Below are 22505 nucleotides of genomic sequence, written 5' to 3'. Positions count from 1 at the left end.
CTGACACTTGGAGATGCTTTCGTTGTTGAAGGAGAAGATCGCCGGGAATGGTGAGACGAGGAGGAGGACGAGGACGAGGACGAGGACGAGGACGAGGACGAGGATGAGGACGAGGATGAAGGGAAGGACGAAGTTGAGGCAGTGGTCGAGGGCAGGGTCGAGGACGAGGGTGATGATTGGGAAGGAGGAATTCCCTGCAAAGAAAATCTCAGAAAGGGGAATGGAATGAGAGTAAGAGGATTTGAAGGATGAAGACTGCGATAGTACATGGGAATGATGATGAGGAGATGAGATGAAGAGATGAGATGAAGAGATGAGATGAAGAGATGAGATGAAGAGATGAGATGAGGAGATGAGATAGTAATAAGGCAGGGATCCAAGTGGCGAGGCAATGAGTGGGAGGAGCAAGAAAGAGTCAGAGAGCGGAGAGGGAGGCTGGGGGGTGGAGCAGGCGATTTTACGACTCAGCTGATGTCGGCGACTACAGGCATCGATGCCGACGAGCGGAGAGCTCTGGGCAAGAACGCGTACAAGCAGATGATGGCGCAGGAGAAGCAGGTGAGGAGCGGAAGGAGCAGGGGCTCGCTAGTGAAGTGACGAGGAGTGCAGGTGATCGCAGACACCGACCGAGCAGACGCGCGTTACTGCGGCGGGTCCATGACAGGCAATACTGGATGGATGTGCTGGTGAGGACGAGGAGGAAGTCCTCTCGCGCCTATCTCGGCATGGGGAGAGAACTGCTGAGATATGTTAGCGGTCTCCAGGCAGTACCTTGACCAACATGTTTATTCATCAGTCCGATGTTAAAAGACCTGTCGATCAGTCATGTTGCCTCGTCCATGGAGAACAGGCCTCCGTGGTCCAGTTGCAGGGGAGTAGGCGAGGGAGGCGAGTCTGTCAGGCTGCTTCCACAACTGATCTTGGCCGTGAGAGGCAGCGACGGGAGGGGGAGGAGACGGAGATGGATTAAAGGATGGAGATTGAGGGAGAGAGGGAGAGAAGGGGCAGGAGGTCACGGAGACGGAGATTGTTCAACACCTGTCGTCCAAGTCGGCGGTGTAATGCGAGTTGTGATGCCCTCCCTCGCGTTTGGAATCGCTTGACGGCTGCCTGCCAGCTTCTCTCTCAGGGGGGGCGACAATGGCGGCAGGAGAGGCGGAAGGGAAGGGGGAGAGATAGAGGGAAGGGGGAGAGGTAGAGGAAGTTGCGAGATAGGAGGGGGAGACAAGAATGGCAGAAGGCCAGGGAGTGCAGGGGACGGAGGAGGGGAGGAGAGGGGAGAAGGGGCCGCAGCGAAACAGAGAGCCTGATGACAAGAGAGGTGAAGGTACCTGGAGGCGTGGAAGTGATTCTTGACATGAAACCCATGTTCCCTGACGATTTCGTGCTCCCCTTCTATGGATGACTGGGGATGACTAGAACCTGCTTCCTTCCTCTCCTTGCTCCTCCGCTCCTGCCACTCGTCAACCCTTAACATCTCGTGCTGGGCAACATACGTGCTTCTTCCTCCGAGCCCGAGACGACCGGGGCATGTGGTTAGGGGAACGAGGCCCGTCCTCCTCATGGTGTCCATGTGTGTGGTTCCAATGTGGGCTGGAGCCAGCTACGTCCAGCTGCCAACGGAGAGTCAGGAGGAGGGGTGACATCACCTCCAGCACGTACATGATGGTGCGAGGGACGTGAGGCAGGCTGTGCGCTCCATCCCCCGCCGTTCCAAGACGATGAGTGTGGGTGAGACCCGACGCCATGTTGACTGGGAGGGGAGGAGGTCAGCAACGGAGAGAGACGGCAAGTGCATGTTACTGGTAGAGAGCAGCAAGCACTGAGTTGTCAGTCGGCGAACCGTAAGGTGACTTGTTCATCCCCCCACTCCCTTTGTTCGACGCCATTCCCAACACCCCCATCCCCTGCGCCATCCAGAATCCAGAAGCTACTCCTGGGCTCGAGCCTGGATTGAACGCTGCTGACCCTGGGCTGTGCATGGGGAGACCTCGTTGCTGCCCGATGCTGCCAGGAGCCCAGGGAGGATACATGGTCCCGCCAGGACTCGCTTGCAGGAGCGAGGATGTGCGGCCGAAGGTCTCGCCGTAGCCTTTGGAGCAGTTGCACCACTCTCCCGCATGCATCGGAGGGATTCCAGGCCAAGAGGCTCCGTCTGCATGGAACGACAAGGGGTACCCATGCACGCAGAAGCCATGCAGGCTGAAGTGCTCTCGGGCTCGGGCTCGCAAGTTGCCATGAGGATGCGAAATCATCTGCGGGAGGGTTCCACTCTCCTCCGACCTGTCTGGCTTCCAGCTGGGGTCGTGCTCCTGTGAGGTGAAGAAAGGATGCTGCAGACACTCTTTTGCCGTCCATCTCGAGTACGTGTCATATACGAGCACTCCTTTCAAGAAATGAGCAAACTTCTGCCGGATGACTTTCTCTTTGTCCAGCTCCTCCGGCGAGAGGCCTTTCTTGAACGGGTAATGTTCAATCAGCTCATGGATCATCTTGAACTTGAAGTAGTTCCTGTCCTTTGGCAATTCACAGTCGTTTTCGTCCTGAAACTGCTGTGGTGTCTTTAGAGAGTAAACCATCCTCCCCTGCTCGTCGGTGAATCGATTGAAGAATCGATCAGTCCATTTCCCCCTGTCCAGCATCTCTTTTGGAGGCATCCCGAGTGACTCGATTATCTTGCACATCTGATTGTACTCTGACGTTCCCGGCCAAAGAGGCAGGCCGAGGAAGAGCTCAACTCCGATACATCCCAGTGACCACATGTCTATCCCACTAGAGTAAGGCAGGCGAAGCAGAACTTCTGGCGATCGGTAGAATCTTGACTGAATGTAAGTGTAGACTGCCTGTGTGAGGAAAAGTGAGCCGACGATAAGGACCGCGGCCTTGAAAGACCTGGTTGACGAAACAAGCAGAGCCAAAATCAATCACTTTGATTTGTGGAGACGTCATCGCCTTGAGCATGATATTTTCGGGCTTCACACGTGAAGAGTAAGAACAGCCTACACGAACAAGATGCTAGAACAACCTTGAGATCGCAGTGGACGATGTCTCGCTCAGTCAGCTTTGCTAAAGCGTCCAAGCACTGTGGCAGGCAATGGATGTCGTCCAGGAAAGGAAATCAACCGTCACAATTCGCTAAAACCCGACGTCAATCTACCTGACGGAGAATCACTCTGATCAAGTTCATGGACAGACCACGAAATTGATTCTGCAACACACAAATAAGTTGCTACAATCTCTAGACGTTCGAGCACAGGAGTCAACCTGACGTAGAAGCTCGTATAGGTTCACACTCAGAAGTTCAGTGACCTAGAGATTATGTTACCAATGATTCGAGACTGCAAAGAGATTCATTTTGCTCACGAGGCAAAGATGATTCTTGTGCGTAAAACACTGCAAATGCTATCAGGACATAAATTGATTCTCTTTGCATCGGTAACCTCATAATACTTCACAATATGATTGCTGTTGTCCTGGTTGATCTACAAGTACATATTAATTGAACCATCTGGATAGAATTCCATCAACGCTCAAAATCTTACAATTGAAAGGATCATGTTTTCAACCAGGGCTTGATTCGTGTACGCTGGTTTGTTCCGGACAATCTAAGTAGCACATTTTACCACCGACTGAGTCATCGCGCTTAAATTCTTGTACCTTTACAGCAAAGTGCTCATCATTTTCCCCGAGGCATTTCACCACCTAAAACAATTGTCATTACAATTCCACTATGTCACCGAAGAATCACTTGTCCAAAGGTCCCTTGCCCCAGCTTGTCGATCACAACATACTTGCGACTAGGAGAACTGTCACACACAACAAGGCGCCCTGGACTCATTACCCAGATGTCGAAGAAACCAGCTCATCGTTCACATAAATCACAAGATCTAATCACACATCGTCCGTCAAAGAAAGTTTCGATTCCTTGGCAGGCAAACCAGCTTCTCTGTTGTCGTGCCCCTCCCCCTCGATTTCCGAGGGCTTTGTGAGGCATCTCTTTGGGTTCAAACTTGTTTGGTAGCGAAAATCCGACCTACCATCAAGAGTGAACAGCTGCATTCCCTACGGCTTCCACTGAAATCGCTACCCTCATGCTCAAACACTACTCACCGACAAGTCTTGTAAACTTCGAGAAGGCTCACAGAAGCCTTGAGAAGAAGTCTAGACTGTTTTCATTATTCAGAAAATGAAAACAGGGGAAGGGCCTGTGAGCTCAGGAATCATCACCTTGACCTTTCCCTCACTTTGTGAATTGCCCTTCGAGCTCGATTTGCTCTTGTCTTCTACATCAACATGTCAATGCAACTGTATACGAATTAATACTAAAGCTTACCATCCCCATACGGATGGAAATTGAGCCTACTGAACTGGATCTCAAGAGCTCCCAGGTCCTTGCTTCCAGGCGATCGGCCAGAGGGAAGAGATAAGGTGGACATTTAACCCAATGTCCCTCTGCTTCAGCCAAGTAGTGGCAGTGTTGCACTTAACAGACTGCCCCTCCCTGAAGTCAATATCTTGCTCGTCATTGTCCAGTTCGGGTAGAGCAAACGATCAGCCTCGGATGTTTTGAAGAGCTGCTATCAGACAGCTATGGGCTGGAGATGTTGCTTTCACCTCTACCTGTGCAAGGTCTCAGCAGTCGGCCCGCTAGCGGTATATATCTGTGAGATACGTTCACTCACCGAGGATCCGGCTCATCGAGTGAAAGCTGAGACACACTCTGCCTGGAAGACCCATTCAGACCATGAGCAGCAGTCAGCAGCTCAAGTGGTGAACGTGAAACATCGCTCAGACACCATCTTATCCACTAGCATGTCTTAGTATACCCTTCCTTGATAATACGCGGATACCTCAACAGCTCTTTATGACAAGGTATACCTCTCAAAACATCTCTACTTCGATCTTATGTGACAATCTTGTCCCAAATTCATGGTCTTGACAACGAATCCCTTGAGCTCCCCCACAACCCACTCATCTTGAACTCTTCATCAAGTATCTTCAAATTTGGGATTCTGCAAGAGCAAACAGAAAACTTCTTCCTGCTTGAGCCATGATCAGCTCTGCCCGTCATCCCTCGTTCGCGCATATTCATTTTGACTCTCTAGTTCACCGAACACGCCATCCTCACTCTGCGACTTGCCTACTGGGGGATCCTCTTCCCTTACCAACGCAGGAACCAAATCGGTAGACGAAGAAGTTTGTTGGGGCAGTCAGGCTCTTGTCATATCTCTCCTCGTCCCTCGAAACGCATCCTACCTTGGATCTCTCTCAACTGCTCCCTCCATACTTCACTTCCTCCTCCTCTCCCTCCTCCTCCCTCCTCCTTTGCCTCCTCAAGCGCTCGGCCTGCATGGCTTCCACCTTCAATGCACCTACCCCACCCCGACTCCAGAACCCTACATCCCCACCCCTACCTCCAGAAAACCACCTGCGAACCCATATATCCACCCCTATCTACTACAAATATCCCTGGGAGAAATACCCCTACTCAGCAATATCACCCACCTACCTCGAGGTTTTCGTGTGCATATCTGGTACCCTCACCCCGGTTAAAATCAGCACCACCCACCCCACCTTCACCTGCCGGGCGTATCACCCTCTATGCTACCTACCCGCAGTCTACTACACCCACCCTGCAACCATAAAATTCTTCAGCAGACTACCCACCCACCCCATTTGCTACACCCCCCTTCCTAGTAAACCCACATACCACCCCTCCAATACACTGTCATTACACCCGTACCAGGAAAAGATGGGAACATCAGTGCCGGGGTACTTGATATTCAATTGTACCCCATTGGTTCTCGATATACCCCTACTCCTGAGTGAAAAACACCTGGTACTTGGTATGTTTGTGATCCCCTTCATACCACCCCAACCCCTCCTTTTATTGTATTAGTTCGTACCTACCCATTGCAAGTGTACCCCTACCCCCTCTCTAAAGGCCCCCCCTCCTTTCTCGTTACGCCCCACCCCCCTTTACTACACAGAACTTCAGGAACCTTGCACCGGTGATGAAGAGGTTGGACCACCCCCTATTCCTCTAACTGGTTACCCACCCTTTTGACCGGAGCACCCACCCGTCGGTCAACAAAGCGTTGTTGCTCTTTTGTCAATCAGTTTGAATCACATGAAATGAAATTTAATCTTAAAATTTGAAATAAAGTGGAAAATTTGTAAATTTGATTAATATATTTCAAATGTTCAACTCAAAATGATCATGACTGTCGCGGCGCCGGGCCGCCTTGTGAGCCCGCCCCGGCGAGCAGCTCAGGCCCCGGGCGGTCACCCGCGCGGCGGCCCGCTGGACTCAGGCTGGGCCGCCGGGCCCGGAGACGGTGACGAGCCTCACTGGTTTTTAACTTATCTTTAAGTAAAAGATCGGACTCTCCGAGCCGGCAGGCCGGGCCCCGGTACCGTCTGACACCGGGGCCACCGGGAGGGCCGGGGCCCGGCGGTCACTGACCGTTGCGGCACCGGGTCACCGGGTCCTCGCCGCCCGGACTGTTTTACGGAGGTATCAGTTAAGTTTGGGGGACAGCAGTCGGCAGGATTGGGTTTGGTTCTCGCTGTCTTTTCTCTTCTCGCCGTTTGGCCTGTGCGACAGTGTCAGGGTCAAGCCTCCTCGACTCTCCTGATTGTCCTCGTACTGATCTTTAACTTAACTTTGAGTAAAGAAGTTTTACGGCAGCCGCAACGTGCGCGGCGGCTTACAAGTTTGACAATTGACTAATTCTTTTTTTCTACCGGGGTCAAAGTTATAAAGGACAATGGCGGAGCCAGTGAAGTTGGTGTGGGTTGGGGGGAGAGTCACTGATCCAGCCTTGACAGAGGAGGAGACAGGCTCAGAGAGGAGAGGAGAGGAGAGGAGAGGAGAGGAGAGGAGAGGAGAGGAGAGGAGAGGAGAGGAGAGGAGAGGAGAGGGAGAAAGGAACTGAGGGATAGAGCGAGGAGGGCAGATGTGTGTTTGTTACACAAACCATCTTGTTCAAAAACCATACAAGCTGAAATGACATAAGAAAAAATCATTCAGGTCCGCAAGTTAGTCCAGGACTGGAGGATGATGGTGGTTAGTTGTGAGATTCTCTCTGGTACCGCGCATACTCCAGTTATTCGCTGTCTGAAGGAAGTTTCAGATGAGATTAGTAAGGCAGGAGTGACCATGGAGAGTGATACATGGATGATGAAAAAGAGCAGGAGGGAAACAGTGAAGCCCGATAGCAGGCTGAGGGTGGGAGCCTGCCGCGGGGAATGATAGCTTCTGATTTTCGTCTCCTTGCAGTTCCCCATGTTGTCCCTGGGCGCAGCGAGCAAGATATGGCGCGAGAGCCTCGTCCTGTCTCTCGTCCTCCTCCTCCTTCATGCCCTCCCCCGCGCCAGTTCCTCTTGCGTCCCCCCGTTTGGCTCCGCAAGAACGATCGTGACAGTAGCGAGCAGCACGAAAGGCCTCGCTACCCCCCGAGACATTCAGTTCCATCCTATGAGACCCAACGAGCTCTGGGTAGCGAGCGCGGACAAGAAAGACGCGACGTCGAGCGGGCTCTTCGTCATTGAGAACGCAGGCACTAAGGACCAGAGGTCGTTCACAGTGCGAGATCGCGCCGCGTACCACTACATGGACAATATTGCGGCTCTATCCTTCGACAAGCAAGGAAAGGTTGTCTTCACTTGCCAGGAGAGCACCAACACGTACGCGGGGTCGCAGGGGCCCAACTACTTCCAGGGCCCGAGCGCATTCGAAGTCTATCCTTGCGAGGGGGGCTATGGCAAGATGAAGGAAGGAGGAGGCTGCGACAACCAAATGGTATCGCATGACGGCAGCCACTGCACTCCTGGCTCCGAGGGGGCGTCCCAGTGCTTCGTCATCCACTCCGACATGCTTCACGAGTCTCCTCTATGCACTGGCATCGCCCATGACAGCAAGGTAGAGCCTGACGCAGCTTGTGCTCGAGTTTGTTGCACTTGTCAACCCTCAATCTTCTACGTCTTCCTGCCCTCTCTGACTTGAGCTCTTCAGGCCACAACAGGACCAACACGCCTCAACGTTCCCGTACAGAACAGAAGTAGAGTCCCAGGGAACATCGTCTGGTATGTGGACGGCGTGAGGGGCAAGTTAATGCGATTTGACATGGTAAGTGAGAACTGACGAGGATGTGAAAGTTTGACAAAGAGGATGTCAAACTTGGACAAGAGGGCGAGACTGACAGCAAGTGGCATGTAGGACTCTCTGCATGGTGTCAAGGTCATGGATCATCGCTTCGCCAACATCCGTCGGTACGTCGATGTTGACATCAGCCGTCGCGCCGGTACTCGCCGAGACCTCCTCCTTCTCCTCCTCCTCCTCCTCCTCCTCCTCCTCCTCCTCCTCCCCTCACCTCTTTGCTCAGACGTCCCCGGCCACATAGTGGTCGACGCGGAGGCGCGGCATGTCTACGTTGCTGACACTGGTGAGGAGGGGGAGGAGGAGGAGGAGGAGGAGGTGGTGGTGGTGGTGGTGGTGGTGGCGAGAGGAAGGGAGAAATCATGCGAGGACGAGAACAAGGAGGTCCGTTGAGCCTGCGCAGCTTCTAACGGTGGGGAGGGGGAAACAGGTGGGAAGCGGGTGCTGCGGGTGAACGCGGACAGCGGGAAGTTCTTTCGAGGAGCGATGTGTGTGCCGGACGAATGTTTCTGGAATCACAACTCCAGATGGACATGCGGCACAAATAGATCGACTACCTACCAGAACAAGTGCTAGACATGCTGAACCTACCCCTCCTCCTTCCTCTACCCTCTACCCCTCTTCCTTCGTCTACTCCCTCTCTTCTTCTCGTTTGCATGTCACTCCTTCTCTCTTCCCTCCCTTGTTCTCTCCTCGCCCTTCCCTACTCTCTCCCTCTCACCTTCCCTCCCTCCCTCCCTCCCTTCCTCCCTCCCTCCCTCCCTCTCACTCTCACTCTCACTCTCACTCTCTCACTCTCGTGCTTCAGGTCGCAATGCGAGCAATTCTGTGAGGGTCAGTCCAGCGACACTTGTGGAGGAACAGCCACGGGATGCCGACCAGACATCTGCAACATGAACTGCGAGGCTGGTAAGAAGCAGAGCGATCCGCCCTCCTCCTCCTCCTCCTCCTCCTGCAGCAGCTGCTGCAGCACCTTCTCCTCCTCCCTCCTCCTCCTCGCTCTGCTCCTTGTTCTGCTCCTCCTCCTGCAGCACCACCTCCTCCTGGCCGTCCCCGTCCCTTACTCACTGGAACGCTCTCTGTATCCTGTATTTGCTTCTTCCAACTAATCCTCCTCTGCTGTCTCATCTACCTCTCCTCCTCCTCCTCCTCCTCCTCCTCTGCTTCCTCCCTCCTCGTCTTCGTCTTTTGCTCTCCCGTCTTGGTCCGATGACGTCATCAGGATGGTGTCGGGGAGGGCCGTGCGCCATGGAGGACGGGCTGGGCTGCTACACGACCTTCACGGAGACGAGCGACTCGTTCGAGTACGAGCTGTGGGGATGCACCGAGTTTGAGGTAAGGAGAGGAGGGGGGAAGAGGGGAGGGGAGGGGAGGGGAGGAGAGTGAGGTGAGGTGAGGAGGAGAGGAGAAGAGGGCAGGGCAGGGCAGGGCAGGGCAGGGCAGGGCAGGGCAGGGCAGGGCAGGGCAGGGCAGGGCAGGGGAGAGCAAGAGCAGGAGGGGAGAGGAGAGGTCGACAGGGAGCGTTTCTTACCAGGTGACCCAGGTCTTCACCTCCTCCCTTCAGTCTCCCTCAGGCCTCGCGCTCTCGCCTCAGGGTCGCCTCTTCGTCTCGGACTATGACACGGGGAGGATCGTCGCCTTCGACCGAGCTGGGAAGACCCTGGGGAGTTCAGCACGGGGTCAGCTGGAGTGACCGGCCTTGAGCTCCAGTGCAGCAGCGGGCAAGATGCCTCCTGCCGGCTCTGGTTCGTCAACGCGCTGACGAAGGAAGTCAACTACATCCAGGTGGACGATGCCTGCAAGGAAGACGAACAACCTCTTCCTCCAGCTCCTGCCCAGCTGAACCTGGCCTGCACGACACCGGGGGAGAGCTGTTGGGGGACTCGGAACCTCACGTGCCAGGTGAGGGATCAGGTGGGGATCCCAGGTACGGGAAGAAGGGTGGATGTAGGAGAGCGGCCAGATTTCTCAGCTCACATGACGAACTACAACGAGAGGATGGTTATCTTTCACTCCTACGGAAAGAACTGCTCTGCTCTTTTTGCTCGGACTCCCGGGCTCGAGGGCCTGCGGGTCGGGGAGAACCCGGCAAACTGGACGGACAAGGAAGCTGAGGCCTGTCCGGACAGGTTGAGAGACTGAGAGGATGAGTCTGAAAGATGCTAGGGTTATGATGATGATGACGATGACGACGACGACGACGACGATGATGATGATGATGATGATGATGATGATGATGAAGATGATGAAGAAGACAATGACGATGACGATGAGGTGTTATATTTTTGGTTGTTTTTATCGTGTTGTTTCTAATGCTCGGTTCTGCCATCTTCTCTACCTCTACATCTCATTGATGATTTTGTTCTCTTGACTTCTGTCTTTCTCTTTGTCAAATGCAGGTTAGACTGTGAGAATGTCAACAAGGACCTTCTTGTCATGGCCGGTTAGCCTCCCCCCCCCCTCCCCCTTTCCTCCTCCTCCTCCTCCTCCTCCTCCTCCTCCTCTGCTCCTCTGCTGCTCTACTCTGTCTCCTCCTCTACTCCTCCACCTTCATCTCCACCACCACCTCCTCCTCTTCTTGATCCTCCTCCTCATCATCATCATCTTGATCCTCGTCACCACCATCACCATCTCACTTGTCTTCGTCCTCTCAGGTTTCTTCTGCCATCCTTGTCTCCCCAACCCCTGCTCGCACGGAGGCACTTGTGTCAACACAGGAGCTCGCAAAGGTTTCACCTGCTCCTGCCCCTCCCCTCGAGCAGGAGACAGATGCGAGCACGTCCCTGCTTCCTGTCTGCCACTCCCGAAGCAGCCCATGGGGTCGTACGTCCCGTCCAGCTGCCACACGCAGAAGAAAGAGGATGGAGAGAAGTGCCTGTTACTGTGTGAGAACGAGTTCATGCGGAGGACTGGAAGTGTCAGGGTATGCTGCTTGTTTGCTCCTCTCATCTCCTCTCATCTCATCTCATCTCATCTCATCTCATCTCATCCCATCCCATCCCATCTCATCTCATCTCATCTCATCTCATCTCTTCCTCTCTCCTCACTGCTGACATCTTCATGTTTTCCCTTTCCTCCTCCGCCTCCTTTCTTCCTCGTCCTCCCGCCTGCCTCCTCCTCATCTACCTCCACCCTCCTTCATCTTCCTAGCCTCTACTGAGACAGCTGTCAGTCTTGCCTGCCGACAGGCTGGCAGGGAGAGGAGGGAACATGTTCCTGCCTCCCTCGTCGTTTCGGGTCCAAGTGTGAAGTTGCCCTCAAGCCTTCCATCGCCTCCTCCGCCGTTGTAGGCTCCGCGGGCGGAAAGGTAGTGGCAGCAGGGGAGAGGAGAGGAGAGGAGGAGAGAGACATGAGACGAGACGAAAGGAGAGGAGGGGAGAGGAGGGAGGGAGGGAGGGAGAGGAGGAGGAGGAGGAGGAGGAGGTCCTTTCGATTTACTGCCTTCTGCAGGTGTCTCTTCGGGATCATCAGTGGATAGTCATCCCTCCCAACGCGCTGTCCTCCCAAGAGACCATCATGCTCGAGGCCTTCACGCTCGATAGCGTTCCAGCAGAGGACAGGTTGACGAGATTGCTCTCTCCCTCCCTCTCTTCCTCCTCTTCCTCCTTCTCTTGTCAATGTTGTTGGCGCTGCTGCTACTGCTACTGCTACTGCTACTGCTGCTGCCTTACTTCATCGCACCAACATCGTTGTTCCTCCTCCTCCTCCTCCTCCTCCTCCTCCTGCTTCTCCTCCTCTGTCTCCTTCTCCTGCTCCTGCTCCTCCTTCTCCTCCTTCTTCTTCTCCTCCTCCTCCTCCTTCCTTATCTTCTCAGCAGGAAGACACAAGGCACCCCATGCTCGCAGCTGTTCGAACTCTCCCCCCATGGTGCTCGCTTCCTCAAGCCTGTCACCCTCAACTTCACCTTCGCTTTTCCCCCCGAGATGCTGCAAGGGAAATCGATCCAGCTCCAAGTGCTCTACTTCGACGATGCTACTAGGACATGGAAGGAGCAGGTACTTGAATGCTCTTCCTCCCCGTTCACTACTACCACCACCTCCTCTTCATCCTCCTCCTCCACCACCACCACCTCCTCCTCCTCCTCCTACTCCTTCTCCTCCTCTTCCATCTTCTCTATCCTCCTACTCCTACTCCTACTCCTACTCCTACTCCTACTCCTACTCCTACTCCGTCACCACCACCACCACCGCCTCCTCCATCTCCTTCTCCTCATCCTCCTCTCCTCACTCCTATTCTCTCAGAAAGGTTCCAAAGTCTATGGCTCCACCATCTCCGTCGAGACCGATCACTTCTCCCGCTGGGTCGTCAGCTACACCCCAGCTGACCTCTACGAGCCGGACAAGTCCAAGAGGAAAATCTCAGCTGCTGCCTGGGTTGGTTTCGGATTCTTGATCGCCTTCGTCGTCCTCTGCTTGACCTTCCTGGCGGTGCGCTGGGCCCGGTATAACAACTTCCTGCTCCTCTTCCACCACCACCTGCACCACCACCACCACCACCACCACCTCTCATCCTCCATCTTCTCCACCTCCACCTCCTCTACTCTGCCTGCTCTACACTTCCTCCTCTACACCACCACCATCACCTCCTCCTCCTCCTTCTCAGCAGCAGCAGCTGACAAGCTTGCCCTCACACAGCAGGGGTCAGAGCAGGCAGGAAGAGAAGGAGGAGGAGCAGAAGGGGCCCAAGACGGTGTCCAACGAGGGGGTGCAAGGTGAGAAGCTTGACGGAGCGACAACGTGCAGGTCACGTGACTGACGCTTCCGGGTTCTGTTCAGATGTCGAGCTGGGAAAGGAGATCACTTCGTGAGATCAGCTGGACCGCCCAGCTGCTAGCCTGGCTCACCTCCCGGAACTTGAGCTGCGAACCTGTTGCCAGTCGCCGCTGCCGCCAGTCACAGTGCGCCGGGGCCGCGGTCGCCCGGCCCGGGCCCTCGAGGCTCCGTGCCACGGTGTTGAGCCACTGCGGCCTCACGAGTCTCTCGACTCAGGAGTCTGGCAGTGACTCGAGAGCCTTCGAGCCACTTTGTGTCAAGTTGTGTGAGTGTGTATGAGTCTTATGTGCTATTGTGCACTGCGCGGCAGGCGCGGCAGTGCGAACTTCCTGTCACAGTGTGTGTCTAACTGAGTCGTGTGATGTGTGTAAGTTGTGTCAGTGTTGTCTGTGTTGAGACTGCCAATAAAGTGCGGCTGCCGTAGGTCGCACTACCGTTGTAACTTGATGAGTAAAATCAGTCATTATCTTTTTACTCAAAGTTAAGTGAAAAATCAGTATTATCAGTATGCTGCTGTGTCGAGGCACCCGGGCCCGGGTCCCGGGCCCGCCGCCGCGGGGACCGTGACTCGGTGACCGTCGGACTCAGTGACCAAGACTTGGCACGGGGGGACGTGACCTTTGGGCCCAGCACGCGGGCCCAGTGCCAAGCGCGACCCCTCGGAGTTTCTGCGGGATGCGGCCGCGCGGCAAGACGGACCGTTGAGTACTGTAGTAAAATTACCAAAAGACTCGATTTCGAGACCCCATGCTTCCAGCCCAGCAGAAAATTTGAAACGGTGGGGTGACAGGGGATGGAGGGGTGGTGGTAGGGGGAGTGGGGGGTGGGGATGAATTGAATTTGACCCGTCAGAGCTCTGGTTGCGATCAGAGCCCTCGTTGACCTCCTCTCCCCTCCATGGCTCCTTCTCCTCTCCCCTCCATGGCTCCTTCTCCTCTCCCCTCCATGGCTCCTTCTCCCTTCCCCTCCATGGCTCCTTCTCCTCTCCCCTCCATGGCTCCTCCTCCTCTCCCCTCCATGGCTCCTTCTCCTCTCCCCTCCATGGCTCCTTCTCCTCTCCCCTCCATGGCTCCTTCTCCCGTTCCTTTCATGTCCCCTCCTCCCTTTTGACTTCTCCTTCTCACATTCTTGCTTTCTCAACCTCACCGCCCCTTGAATGCTCTCACTGAACTGATCCTCATCCCCCCCCCATTCCTCGTTGCCATCAAGTTTGTCATGTCTTCGCAACCCCGTTGCTTCTTACTCCCGCACTGAATCACTTGTAATCACCAACGAACGTTCTGCTTTATCTTCCATTCCTGCTCGCACTCCTTGAATGTGCTCTGCTGTTTTTATCTTCTGATTGCATGAGAGCCTTGGAATCTCGGTGATCTTGCAAGGAAGAGAAAGTTTCAATGCACCGAGCAGTTCCTGATTTCTTTCCCTCTTGCACAGAAACCAACTCGGCTGTAAAGAAGATGCTTACAGGAGAACTGGTCTTCGAAGATTCCACTGATGCTGTTCCCATGAACTCAAAGGAAGCAGAGAAGCTGAAGCACGATACCTTCAAGACCTACTTCCAACCTCAGGTACGACCCTTCAGTCTGGAGAGGGAGAGCGCGTGCTTGACAAGGTGAAGCGCAGGAAGTCAAGGAGCTTCTTCTTGCTGGTGCTGGAGAGGTCTTCGACGACAAGGGAGGGATCAAGAGACCTTTCGTCGAGAGCATCGCTGGCAAGAACGGCTCCAAAGTCTCCGTCACCCCTAGATTCAAAGAAGATTTCCCAGAAGAGAGAGTTGAGAGAGTCATGGCGACTCAGGACTTGGCTCAGGCTGTACATAACAACCTGTCGTGCAAGGACAACATTATGCTCAGGAATCTCGTTCCTTCCAACGAGACTGTCATAGCAGAGTTGACTACTGTCGGCTTCATCGGATTCCCCAACTCAGGGGAAGAGCTTGCTGGGTCAGGCAGCGTCCTGCTGACGGACAAGAACCTCTACTTCCTCTGGAGCAACTACAAGTGGGAAGCAGCTGCTGAGGAGACCTTGAAGGGAACAACATGGTGTTCGTGCCCTTGCGTTGGATGCTGCGGCTGCTTTCAATGCTGCAGGATTTACTCTGGTTCATACTCGCACTTGGGGGTGCGAGAGGCTGAGGACAAGGTCAGCTCCGTGCCCGTCAACTACCTCACACCAGGAGGAGTGAAGTGCGAGCGATCTGACAGGCTCAAGGTCCTCCGCAACGTCAACATGGCGAAGGACTGTAAGTGCGAGTGCTGCTGCTGCGACTGCTGCTGCATCTGTAGATACTGCTGGATATGGTGCCTTTCATGCTGCTCCAAGTGCATCTACCATGGCCAGATGAGCTTCAAGTTCAGCACCGACCAATTGAACGGCTCTTCCATCGAGTCGAAGATCATCAACAACATTAAGAACAAATCCCATCAAGAGAAGATCTACGACGGTCGCTTTCGCGTGCTCAGCATCAAATTCTTTGATGTTTCAACAAATCAGGTGTTCACAAACTCTACAACTTGATGGAGAGGAGAGGAGAGGAGAGGAGAGGAGAGGAGAGGAGAGGAGAGGAGAGGAGAGGAGAGGAGAGTGCTGAAAATGACATGCAGGTCCAACAAGTGGACTGTGTTGTCGACAAGGACGCCGTCCCTCTAGAAGAGATGTACAAGTTCAGCATGATCGTCAACTCGTCTTGCAAGGTGCAGGATTACCTCCAGGGCTATCAGCAGGTGAGACAGGCAACCCGCTCTCTCTGTCTTTTCGCGCGACCAGATCATGGAGGAGGAGGAGGGAGGAGGAAAGGAAGAGGAGGAGGAGGAGGTGGTGGTGGTGGTGGTTGTGCGACATAGTTAACTTGTCTGCAGACCAACTCCATGTCATTCGTGGACTCCGGCAGGGCTCGAGGGATCAAGGATTCGGTGATGGAGAGGAGCGCGCTCCTGAACCTCTTGAAGAACTTGATGCCTCTCTGCAGCAACTTTGGAGCTCGTCGGAGCAAGAGAAGTGCTCCCAAGCCCACCTGCTGCTCCTGTGTCACTCAGGTCGTGTGAGGAGGACTGACCGTCAGCCTCTGTGAGGAGGCGGTCAGGCTCGCCAGCTGCTGCGCCGCATCATGGCAGCCTAAACTAATAAACAGGCAGCGACACTCTGTGTTCAGACTGGCAGTCAAAGTTTCCGCCGGACAAGTATCATGACCCTTGCAGCAGCACCGAGTGCCCGTAGACTGACTGAAGGTCGGACTCTCTGAACTTCCAAACTTCGGAAGTTCCGAACCTTGACCGTCTGTCTGATGACTCGGCTGAGCTCGGAGGCTGAGCCGCCCGAGTCCGATGCTCAGTCGGCTGACAGCCGGTCCGATGAGTCTGCGACTCGGAAAGCCTCCGAGCCTCCGCTGCGTTCATGGCTCAGCCTGCCGAGCGGCGGTAGCGGTGACAGCCTTCCGGCGTACTGACTCGGTGCCGGGCCGTGCGGCCCGGCCGGTCAAACAGACCGGGCTCGCCTCAGTTGCTCAAGGTACTTCGAAGAGTCGAAAGAAACAAATCAAAATTAGGAGGGACAGGAAGGGGTGGGGGTACTTGGCTATTTGATTCGTTGGTAAAGTACGGGTCCATTATCATGAAAGTAACGGTGAATGCTAGGGTGGAGGGTTCGTTGAGGTGAAAGAGGGGGTGGGGGTATTTTGATTGTTGTTGTGAGTGCATTTCTGTGGGAGAGGAGAAAGAAACGAGGAGAAGGGGCAGGGAGTAGGAGATGGCGAGAGGAGGAGGAGGAGGAGGAGGAGGAGGAGGAGGAGGAGGAGGAGGAGGAGGAGGAGAAAGAGAAGAAGAAGTAAGAGGAGCAGCAACAGCAGGGAGTCGACAAGAGGGGAAGAGAACTAATTGTAACATTGAGTGAATTTGCTACCTGCACAGTAGAAGAGAAGCAAGTGGAGGAGGGAAACAACAGCTGCAGGCGGGAGAGTGGCACTGAAGCGATGGACGGGCCTGATGTCGGCGGTGACCAAGCATTCCTCTACATGCACACCAAGAGGGATAGGAAAACCCGAAGGTGAGAATAGCGTGATTCTCACCTTTTCATTCTAGCTCTTTCTCAGGCTTGATTTCCCAACAATCAGCTACTCACATTTCTTACCTCATGATTCCTCCAACTTCTTGTGATCTTTGAGCGGCAGGCCAGTCTTTGGTACGGACAGGACACGATCTGAGCACAAAGTTTCCTCCAGAGGTTGAAGATGCAAGAGCACGGCACAAGTGTGGCTCAACTCTCGTGCAGGCAAAGACCTCTCCAGGCTCGTCCTGTCAGTCTCCGAGAGTCGGAAGCGGGCAAGGTCTCATCGGTTCGACTTGTCTAAGTGGCAGGTTCCAGCCTGCCTTGCTGAGTCACCAGCATCTGATTGATTTCTCCCCGACGCAGAACTGGTCAAGATGCTGGAGCTGTGACCTTCCCGTCAGGTTCCTTGCTGATCGAGGGTATGGCTTCAAGTTGCTGACGTCCACCTTGCTAGAGCTGACTGGAAAGTCTGCCCGTCGCTAGAGTGCAGAGCGGATCTGACCAGAGAGCTCTCGGAGCGAGGGAGGGAGGGGAAGGCAGCGTCCACTGCAGCGGCTCAATCCTCCGCCAGGCACCGATCGGAAGAGCTTTCAGACGAGGAGGTGGAGTTTGAGATGATGAAGGAGGGCGAGTCGGACGAAGGTGAGTCGGGAAAGGGACAGCAGGAGCGGGAGGACGACCAGGAGTCTTTCTCCGATCTGGAATTGGACGAGACCAAGTATCGCAAGCTTTCTCAACCTCGGGCGCAGAACGGCCTCTCCAGCCACAGCATGTCTGAGGTGCGTTACGGCGTTGCGGTATTTATAACGGATGTTGTAACGGGTTGCAGGGCGAGCCGTGGTGCCTGCGAATCAACGACGAGGAGTGGAACTTGGAATATCGCAAGCAGCATGCTAAGGTGCTGCTGCTGCTGCTGCTGCTTCTACTCCTCCTCCTCCTCCTCCTCCTCCTCCTCCTCCTCCTCCTCCTCCTCCTCCTCCTCCTCTCTTTTCTACTCTTCCTCCTGCTCTCTCTTCCTTCTACTCCTCCACCACCAACTCCTGTTCCTGCTCCTGCTACTTCTCCTGCTGCTTCTCTTACTCCTGCCCCTGCTCTCTTTGCTGTTCCGGAAGTCGCTTACACTCAAGGTGGACTTGCAGGTGGGGAAGAAGATTTTCAACAACATGGTTGCGACGAGCAAATACAACCTCTACAACTTTTTGCCTGTCAATCTTTACGAGCAGGTAAAACTTCACGCTTCTATACATCCTCTCCCCTCCTCTCTTTCCTCCTCCTCAACCCCCTCTGCCATTTCCTCCTCCTGCTCGTTTGAACCCTACTGCTTCCCTTCCCTTCAGTTTGTTTTCCCCTCCCTCCCTCCCTCCCACCCTCCCTCCCTCCCTCCCTCCCTCCTCCTACCTCACTTTCTCCGTGCTGCCTCGTGTGCGTGCTACTTCTCCTCTCTCCTCCTCGCTGCTCCTGGCTACTGACCTCTGCTGCCTTTATAGTTTTCGAGGCTGGCGAACATCTACTTCCTCATCATCTCCATCCTCCAGCTCTTCACCAGCCTCTCCCCCACCAGCCGCTACAGCACCGCTGGGCCCCTGCTGCTTGTAGTGAGCGCAAACATGATCAGGGAGGTGTGGGAGGACTCGGCGAGGCATCGGGACGACCGGGAGGTCAACAACAGGTACGCACACGTGCTGCCGGCGGATGAGGAGGAGGAGCTGTGCGCATGGAAGGAGTTGGTGGTGGGGACGATGGTCAAGGTGGGCAAGGACGAGCCGCTCCCTGCGGACGTCGTGGTGCTGTGCTCCAGCGAGGAGGGAGGGGCCTGCTACATCGACACGTGCGACTTGGACGGGGAAACAAACTTGAAGCTCAAGTCCTCCGTCGCCTTCCCTCCTGGACAGGCAGGCGAGAGTGCGGTGAGGAAGATGAAGGCTGAGCTCGAGTATGAAGCGCCGAACAAGGTCAGCACAGTGACTGACTGCCATCTTCTTCCTGTTGCTCGTTTCCTCCCCCCCCCCTCCCTCTCTTTCTTCTCTCTCCTTCCTCCCTCCTCCTCTCTTCCCCACACACAACCTCCCTAGCCTCGCTCTCCACTAGCACCACCATCTCCTCCCCCTCCCCATCCTCCTCTGAGTCACCTCGCAGCGGCTCTACACCTTCCTGGGAAAGCTGAGGATGGGAAAGGAGGAGATCGCAGTGGACAACGAGTCAGTGCTCCTGCGGGGGGCCGTGCTGCGAAACACCAAGTGGGTCATCGGAGTGGTGGTGTACGCGGGGAGGCAGACAAAGATCATGATGAACAACAAGAAGGGGAAGCTGAAGAGGAGCAACGTAGAGCACAGCACCAACAGGATCCTTGCTGGGATCCTCTTGTTCGAGCTGGCAATGTGCTGCATCGGGTACGCTGCTGGATTTCTCTCCTCCTCCTCTCTCCTCTCTCCTCTCTCCTGCTCCTCCTCCTTCATTATCGCTCGCCCTCTACCATCCTCCTCTTCCTGCCCACTCCTCCCTACCTTTCTCCTGCCCACTGTCCCTTCTTGCTTCTCAATTCGCCATTTCACCTCCAATGGCCTCGCTCCTCCTTCTCAATCGTCACCTGCTGCCGCCTCCTCCTCCTCCTCTCCTTGCTTCTCCTTGCTTTCTCCTCTTGCTCCTCTCTTCTCCTCTACCAACTGTGCTCCCTCCCTCCTCCCCCATCCATCTCCTCGTCTCCTCCATGGTCTCTGACTCCCTGCCTGCTCCTCCCCTTCAGAACCATCGGACATGCGATCTGGGCTAGTGGAAAGAACAGCGCAACCTGGTACATGCCGTACCTGGAGAACGAGAGCAATGGAGAGAAAGCTGCGATATGGCTCTCCTACTTCATCCTCCTCAACAACTACGTTCCCATCTCCCTCTACATCACCATGTGAGTTCTTTCCTTCTATCTCAGCCCCTCCCCCCCCACCCCCTCCCATCTCTCTCCTTCCCTCCACCTGTCTCCTTCCTCCCTCCTCCCTCCTCCTCCATCATCATCATCACTTCCTCCTCCTCCTCCTCCTCCTACTTCCTCCTCTTCCTCCTCCAACCTTCACCGCAGGGAGCTGGTAAAGCTCGGGCAGAAGTTTCTCATGGACAACGACCTGGACATGTACCACGAGGCGACAGACACGCCGATGACGTCAAGAACCTCCAACCTCAACGAGGAGCTCGGGCAGATCCAGCAGATCTTCACCGACAAGACAGGCACCCTGACAAGGAACGAGATGGAGTTCAGGAAGTGCTACATCGGCTCCTCCTCCTACGGGTTCGGCACCACAGAGATCGGGCTTGCCGCTGCTGCCAAGCAAAAGGAGGGAGGGGAGGGAGGAGGAGGAGGAGGAGGGAGAGGAGAAAGGAGGGAAGGGGGGGAGGGGGAGGAGGAGAAGTATGCTGACAGGCGGAGGGCTCAGATCTTTCCTGATGCCAAGTGCTCGTTCGACGACTACAGGATCGTCGAGAGGATGGCGGAGGGGCACAGGGAGGCTGCGGAGATCCGCGACTTCCTCCTCCTCCTCTCTGTCTGCCACACGGTGGTGCCGGAGGGGAGTAAGGACCCGTCTAGCGTGCTCTACAAGGCAGAGTCGCCTGATGAGGGGCGCTGGTGACAGCAGCGAAAGTGCTGGGCTTCTGCTTCTGCGGGAAGACGGCGACGGAGCACGTGGTGAACGTGCGGGGGAGGAGGAGAGATTTCAGATCCTCAACGTGAACAAGTTCAACTCTGCAAGGAAGCGCATGTCTGTGGTCTGCCGCACGGGGAGCGGGGAGCTCCTCCTGCTGTGCAAAGGAGCAGACAACGTGATGTTGGAGAGGCTCAAGATGGAGGAGGAGGAGAGGAAGAGAGTGGAGCGGGTGCTGCACGGGTACGCCATGGAGGGGCTGAGGACGCTGGTGCTGGGGAAGAGGAGGCTGAGCGAGGAGCAGTGGAGCAAGTGGAACGAGGCGTACAAGGCGGCGTCGACGTCGCTGGTGGATCGGGAGGAGGAGATGATGCGTGCGGCAGAGATGATCGAGCAGGGGATGAGGCTGGTTGGGGTGACGGCGATTGAGGACAAACTGCAGGAGGGGGTGCCAGCGACTATCAAGAAGCTGCGGAAGGCGAGGATGAGAATGTGGATGCTGACTGGGGACAAGATGGAGACGGCGGAGAACATCGGGTTCGCCTGCAACCTTCTGCATGACAACATGAACATCGAGAGGATCTCTGTTGACTCCCTCGCGCGCGCCAAGGAGGAGGTGAAGAGGCTGAGCCAGGCGTGGGGGGGGCGGGAGGACAAGGGAGGGAAGGAGAGGGCACTGGTGGTCGACGGAGCCTCCCTCCTTCACATCTTCGCTGCTGCTGACGAGGACGGAGGAGGAGGAGGAGGAGGAGGAGGCAGCGAGGAGGCAGCGCTGCTCCGAGAGTTCGTGGAGGTGGCACGAGGATGTAAGGCCGTGATCGCCTGCCGCGTGTCGCCGGACCAGAAACGCCAGGTGGTGACGGTGATGAGGAGGGAGGAGGGAGGACCCCTGTCTCTCGCCATCGGGGACGGGGCCAACGACGTCCCCATGATCATGGAGGCGCATGTGGGCGTTGGGATCAGCGGAAACGAGGGGATGCAGGCAGTGCGGTCGTCGGACTATGCCATCGCTCAGTTCCGGTTCCTAGAGAAGCTGCTGCTGGTTCATGGGAGGAGCAACTACAAGAGGATCGCCGTCGTGATCGCCTATTCGCTCTACAAGAACTGCTTCTTCGTCACCTCACTCTTCTTCTTCTCCTTCTACAGCGGCTTCACTGCCGCAGCCCTGTATGACTCGCTCATGATTGCTGGCTTCAACATCTTCTGGTCCTCCATGGGCATCATCGCGTATGGTGTGCTGGAGCAAGACGTCTCCTCCTCCTCCTCCCTCCTCTACCCCCAGCTCTACAGCTCGGGGCAGCAGCGGCTTGACTTCAACGGCAGAGTCCTTACCGAGTGGATCCTGCACGCGATCCTGCACGCTGTCATCTGCTTCTTCGTCATCGCCAGGACGTTCCTGGGGAGCATCGTGGAGGAGGAGGGGAGGGAAATGGGGCTCGGGCCGCAGGGGACGGCCATACTACAGGCTCTCGTGATAGCTGTAAACCTCAAGCTCCTCATCATCACTAAACATCTGACGCTCTGGTCCTGCTTGTTCTATAGTATAGGGATAGGTAAGCCTCCTCCTCCTCCCTGCTATCTTGCTCTCCTCCCTCCCTCTCTCTTCTCGCTCCCTCCCTCCTTCTCCCTCCCTCCCTCCCTCCTTGTCCCTCTCTCCCTCCTTCTCCCTGTCTCCCTCCTTCTCCCTCTCTCCCTCCCTCCCTCCCTCCTTCTCCCTCTCTCCCTCCATGCCACCATTACTCCCTCTTCGACTTCCTCATCATCCATGATTTCCTGACATGACTTCATTTCGGCAGTTTTGTTTATACTTGGAGGGTCAGTCCATAGGTAACAAATCCTTCTACTCATTTTCATTTCTAAGACGCCTTTTTCTCCTCCTCCTCTTCCAGTCTTTGGGCG

The 22505-nt window shown here is 55.4% G+C and overlaps 5 protein-coding genes across 5 annotated transcripts; 4 read left to right on the top strand and 1 right to left on the bottom strand.

The window, feature by feature from the left end:
• Positions 1 to 1799: 1799 nt before the first annotated feature.
• Positions 1800 to 4436, bottom strand: GUITHDRAFT_118363 (hypothetical protein; the record flags this gene model as incomplete). The annotated part of the gene is made up of 15 exons (XM_005822370.1): positions 1800 to 2843; positions 2893 to 2973; positions 3026 to 3082; positions 3158 to 3208; positions 3265 to 3309; positions 3364 to 3393; positions 3441 to 3482; positions 3543 to 3605; positions 3658 to 3702; positions 3749 to 3797; positions 3842 to 3887; positions 3939 to 4033; positions 4111 to 4166; positions 4228 to 4283; positions 4334 to 4436. 15 exons carry the CDS (start codon positions 4434 to 4436, stop codon positions 1800 to 1802), a joined length of 1863 nt encoding a protein of 620 aa, XP_005822427.1.
• A 3044-nt stretch (positions 4437 to 7480) lies between these two features.
• GUITHDRAFT_118362 (hypothetical protein) lies at positions 7481 to 10303 on the top strand (the record flags this gene model as incomplete). The annotated part of the gene is made up of 9 exons (XM_005822369.1): positions 7481 to 7924; positions 8018 to 8131; positions 8222 to 8306; positions 8388 to 8447; positions 8565 to 8649; positions 8970 to 9070; positions 9384 to 9496; positions 9705 to 9756; positions 9819 to 10303. 9 exons carry the CDS (start codon positions 7481 to 7483, stop codon positions 10301 to 10303), a joined length of 1539 nt encoding a protein of 512 aa, XP_005822426.1.
• A 673-nt stretch (positions 10304 to 10976) lies between these two features.
• GUITHDRAFT_118361 (hypothetical protein) lies at positions 10977 to 12968 on the top strand (the record flags this gene model as incomplete). Its single annotated transcript, XM_005822368.1, has 6 exons — positions 10977 to 11084; positions 11612 to 11721; positions 11979 to 12156; positions 12403 to 12602; positions 12799 to 12872; positions 12937 to 12968. 6 exons carry the CDS (start codon positions 10977 to 10979, stop codon positions 12966 to 12968), a joined length of 702 nt encoding a protein of 233 aa, XP_005822425.1.
• Positions 12969 to 14327: 1359 nt separating this feature from the next.
• Positions 14328 to 16051, top strand: GUITHDRAFT_118360 (hypothetical protein; the record flags this gene model as incomplete). Its single annotated transcript, XM_005822367.1, has 5 exons — positions 14328 to 14501; positions 14557 to 15426; positions 15537 to 15656; positions 15792 to 15968; positions 16016 to 16051. The coding sequence occupies 5 exons, from the start codon at positions 14328 to 14330 to the stop codon at positions 16049 to 16051; spliced, it is 1377 nt and encodes a 458-aa protein (XP_005822424.1).
• An 849-nt stretch (positions 16052 to 16900) lies between these two features.
• Positions 16901 to 22437, top strand: GUITHDRAFT_146465 (hypothetical protein; the record flags this gene model as incomplete). Its single annotated transcript, XM_005822366.1, has 13 exons — positions 16901 to 16974; positions 17099 to 17151; positions 17200 to 17254; positions 17286 to 17378; positions 17432 to 17756; positions 17807 to 17875; positions 18117 to 18200; positions 18465 to 18929; positions 19114 to 19367; positions 19721 to 19876; positions 20048 to 20535; positions 20633 to 22159; positions 22403 to 22437. The coding sequence occupies 13 exons, from the start codon at positions 16901 to 16903 to the stop codon at positions 22435 to 22437; spliced, it is 3678 nt and encodes a 1225-aa protein (XP_005822423.1).
• Positions 22438 to 22505: the final 68 nt, after the last annotated feature.

The sequence above is a fragment of the Guillardia theta genome (assembly GCF_000315625.1).
Source record: "Guillardia theta CCMP2712 unplaced genomic scaffold GUITHscaffold_126, whole genome shotgun sequence".
NCBI lineage: Eukaryota > Cryptophyceae > Pyrenomonadales > Geminigeraceae > Guillardia > Guillardia theta.
The sequence above is the reverse complement of the archived record's forward strand: the minus strand, read 5'-3'. Positions and strand labels throughout refer to the sequence as shown.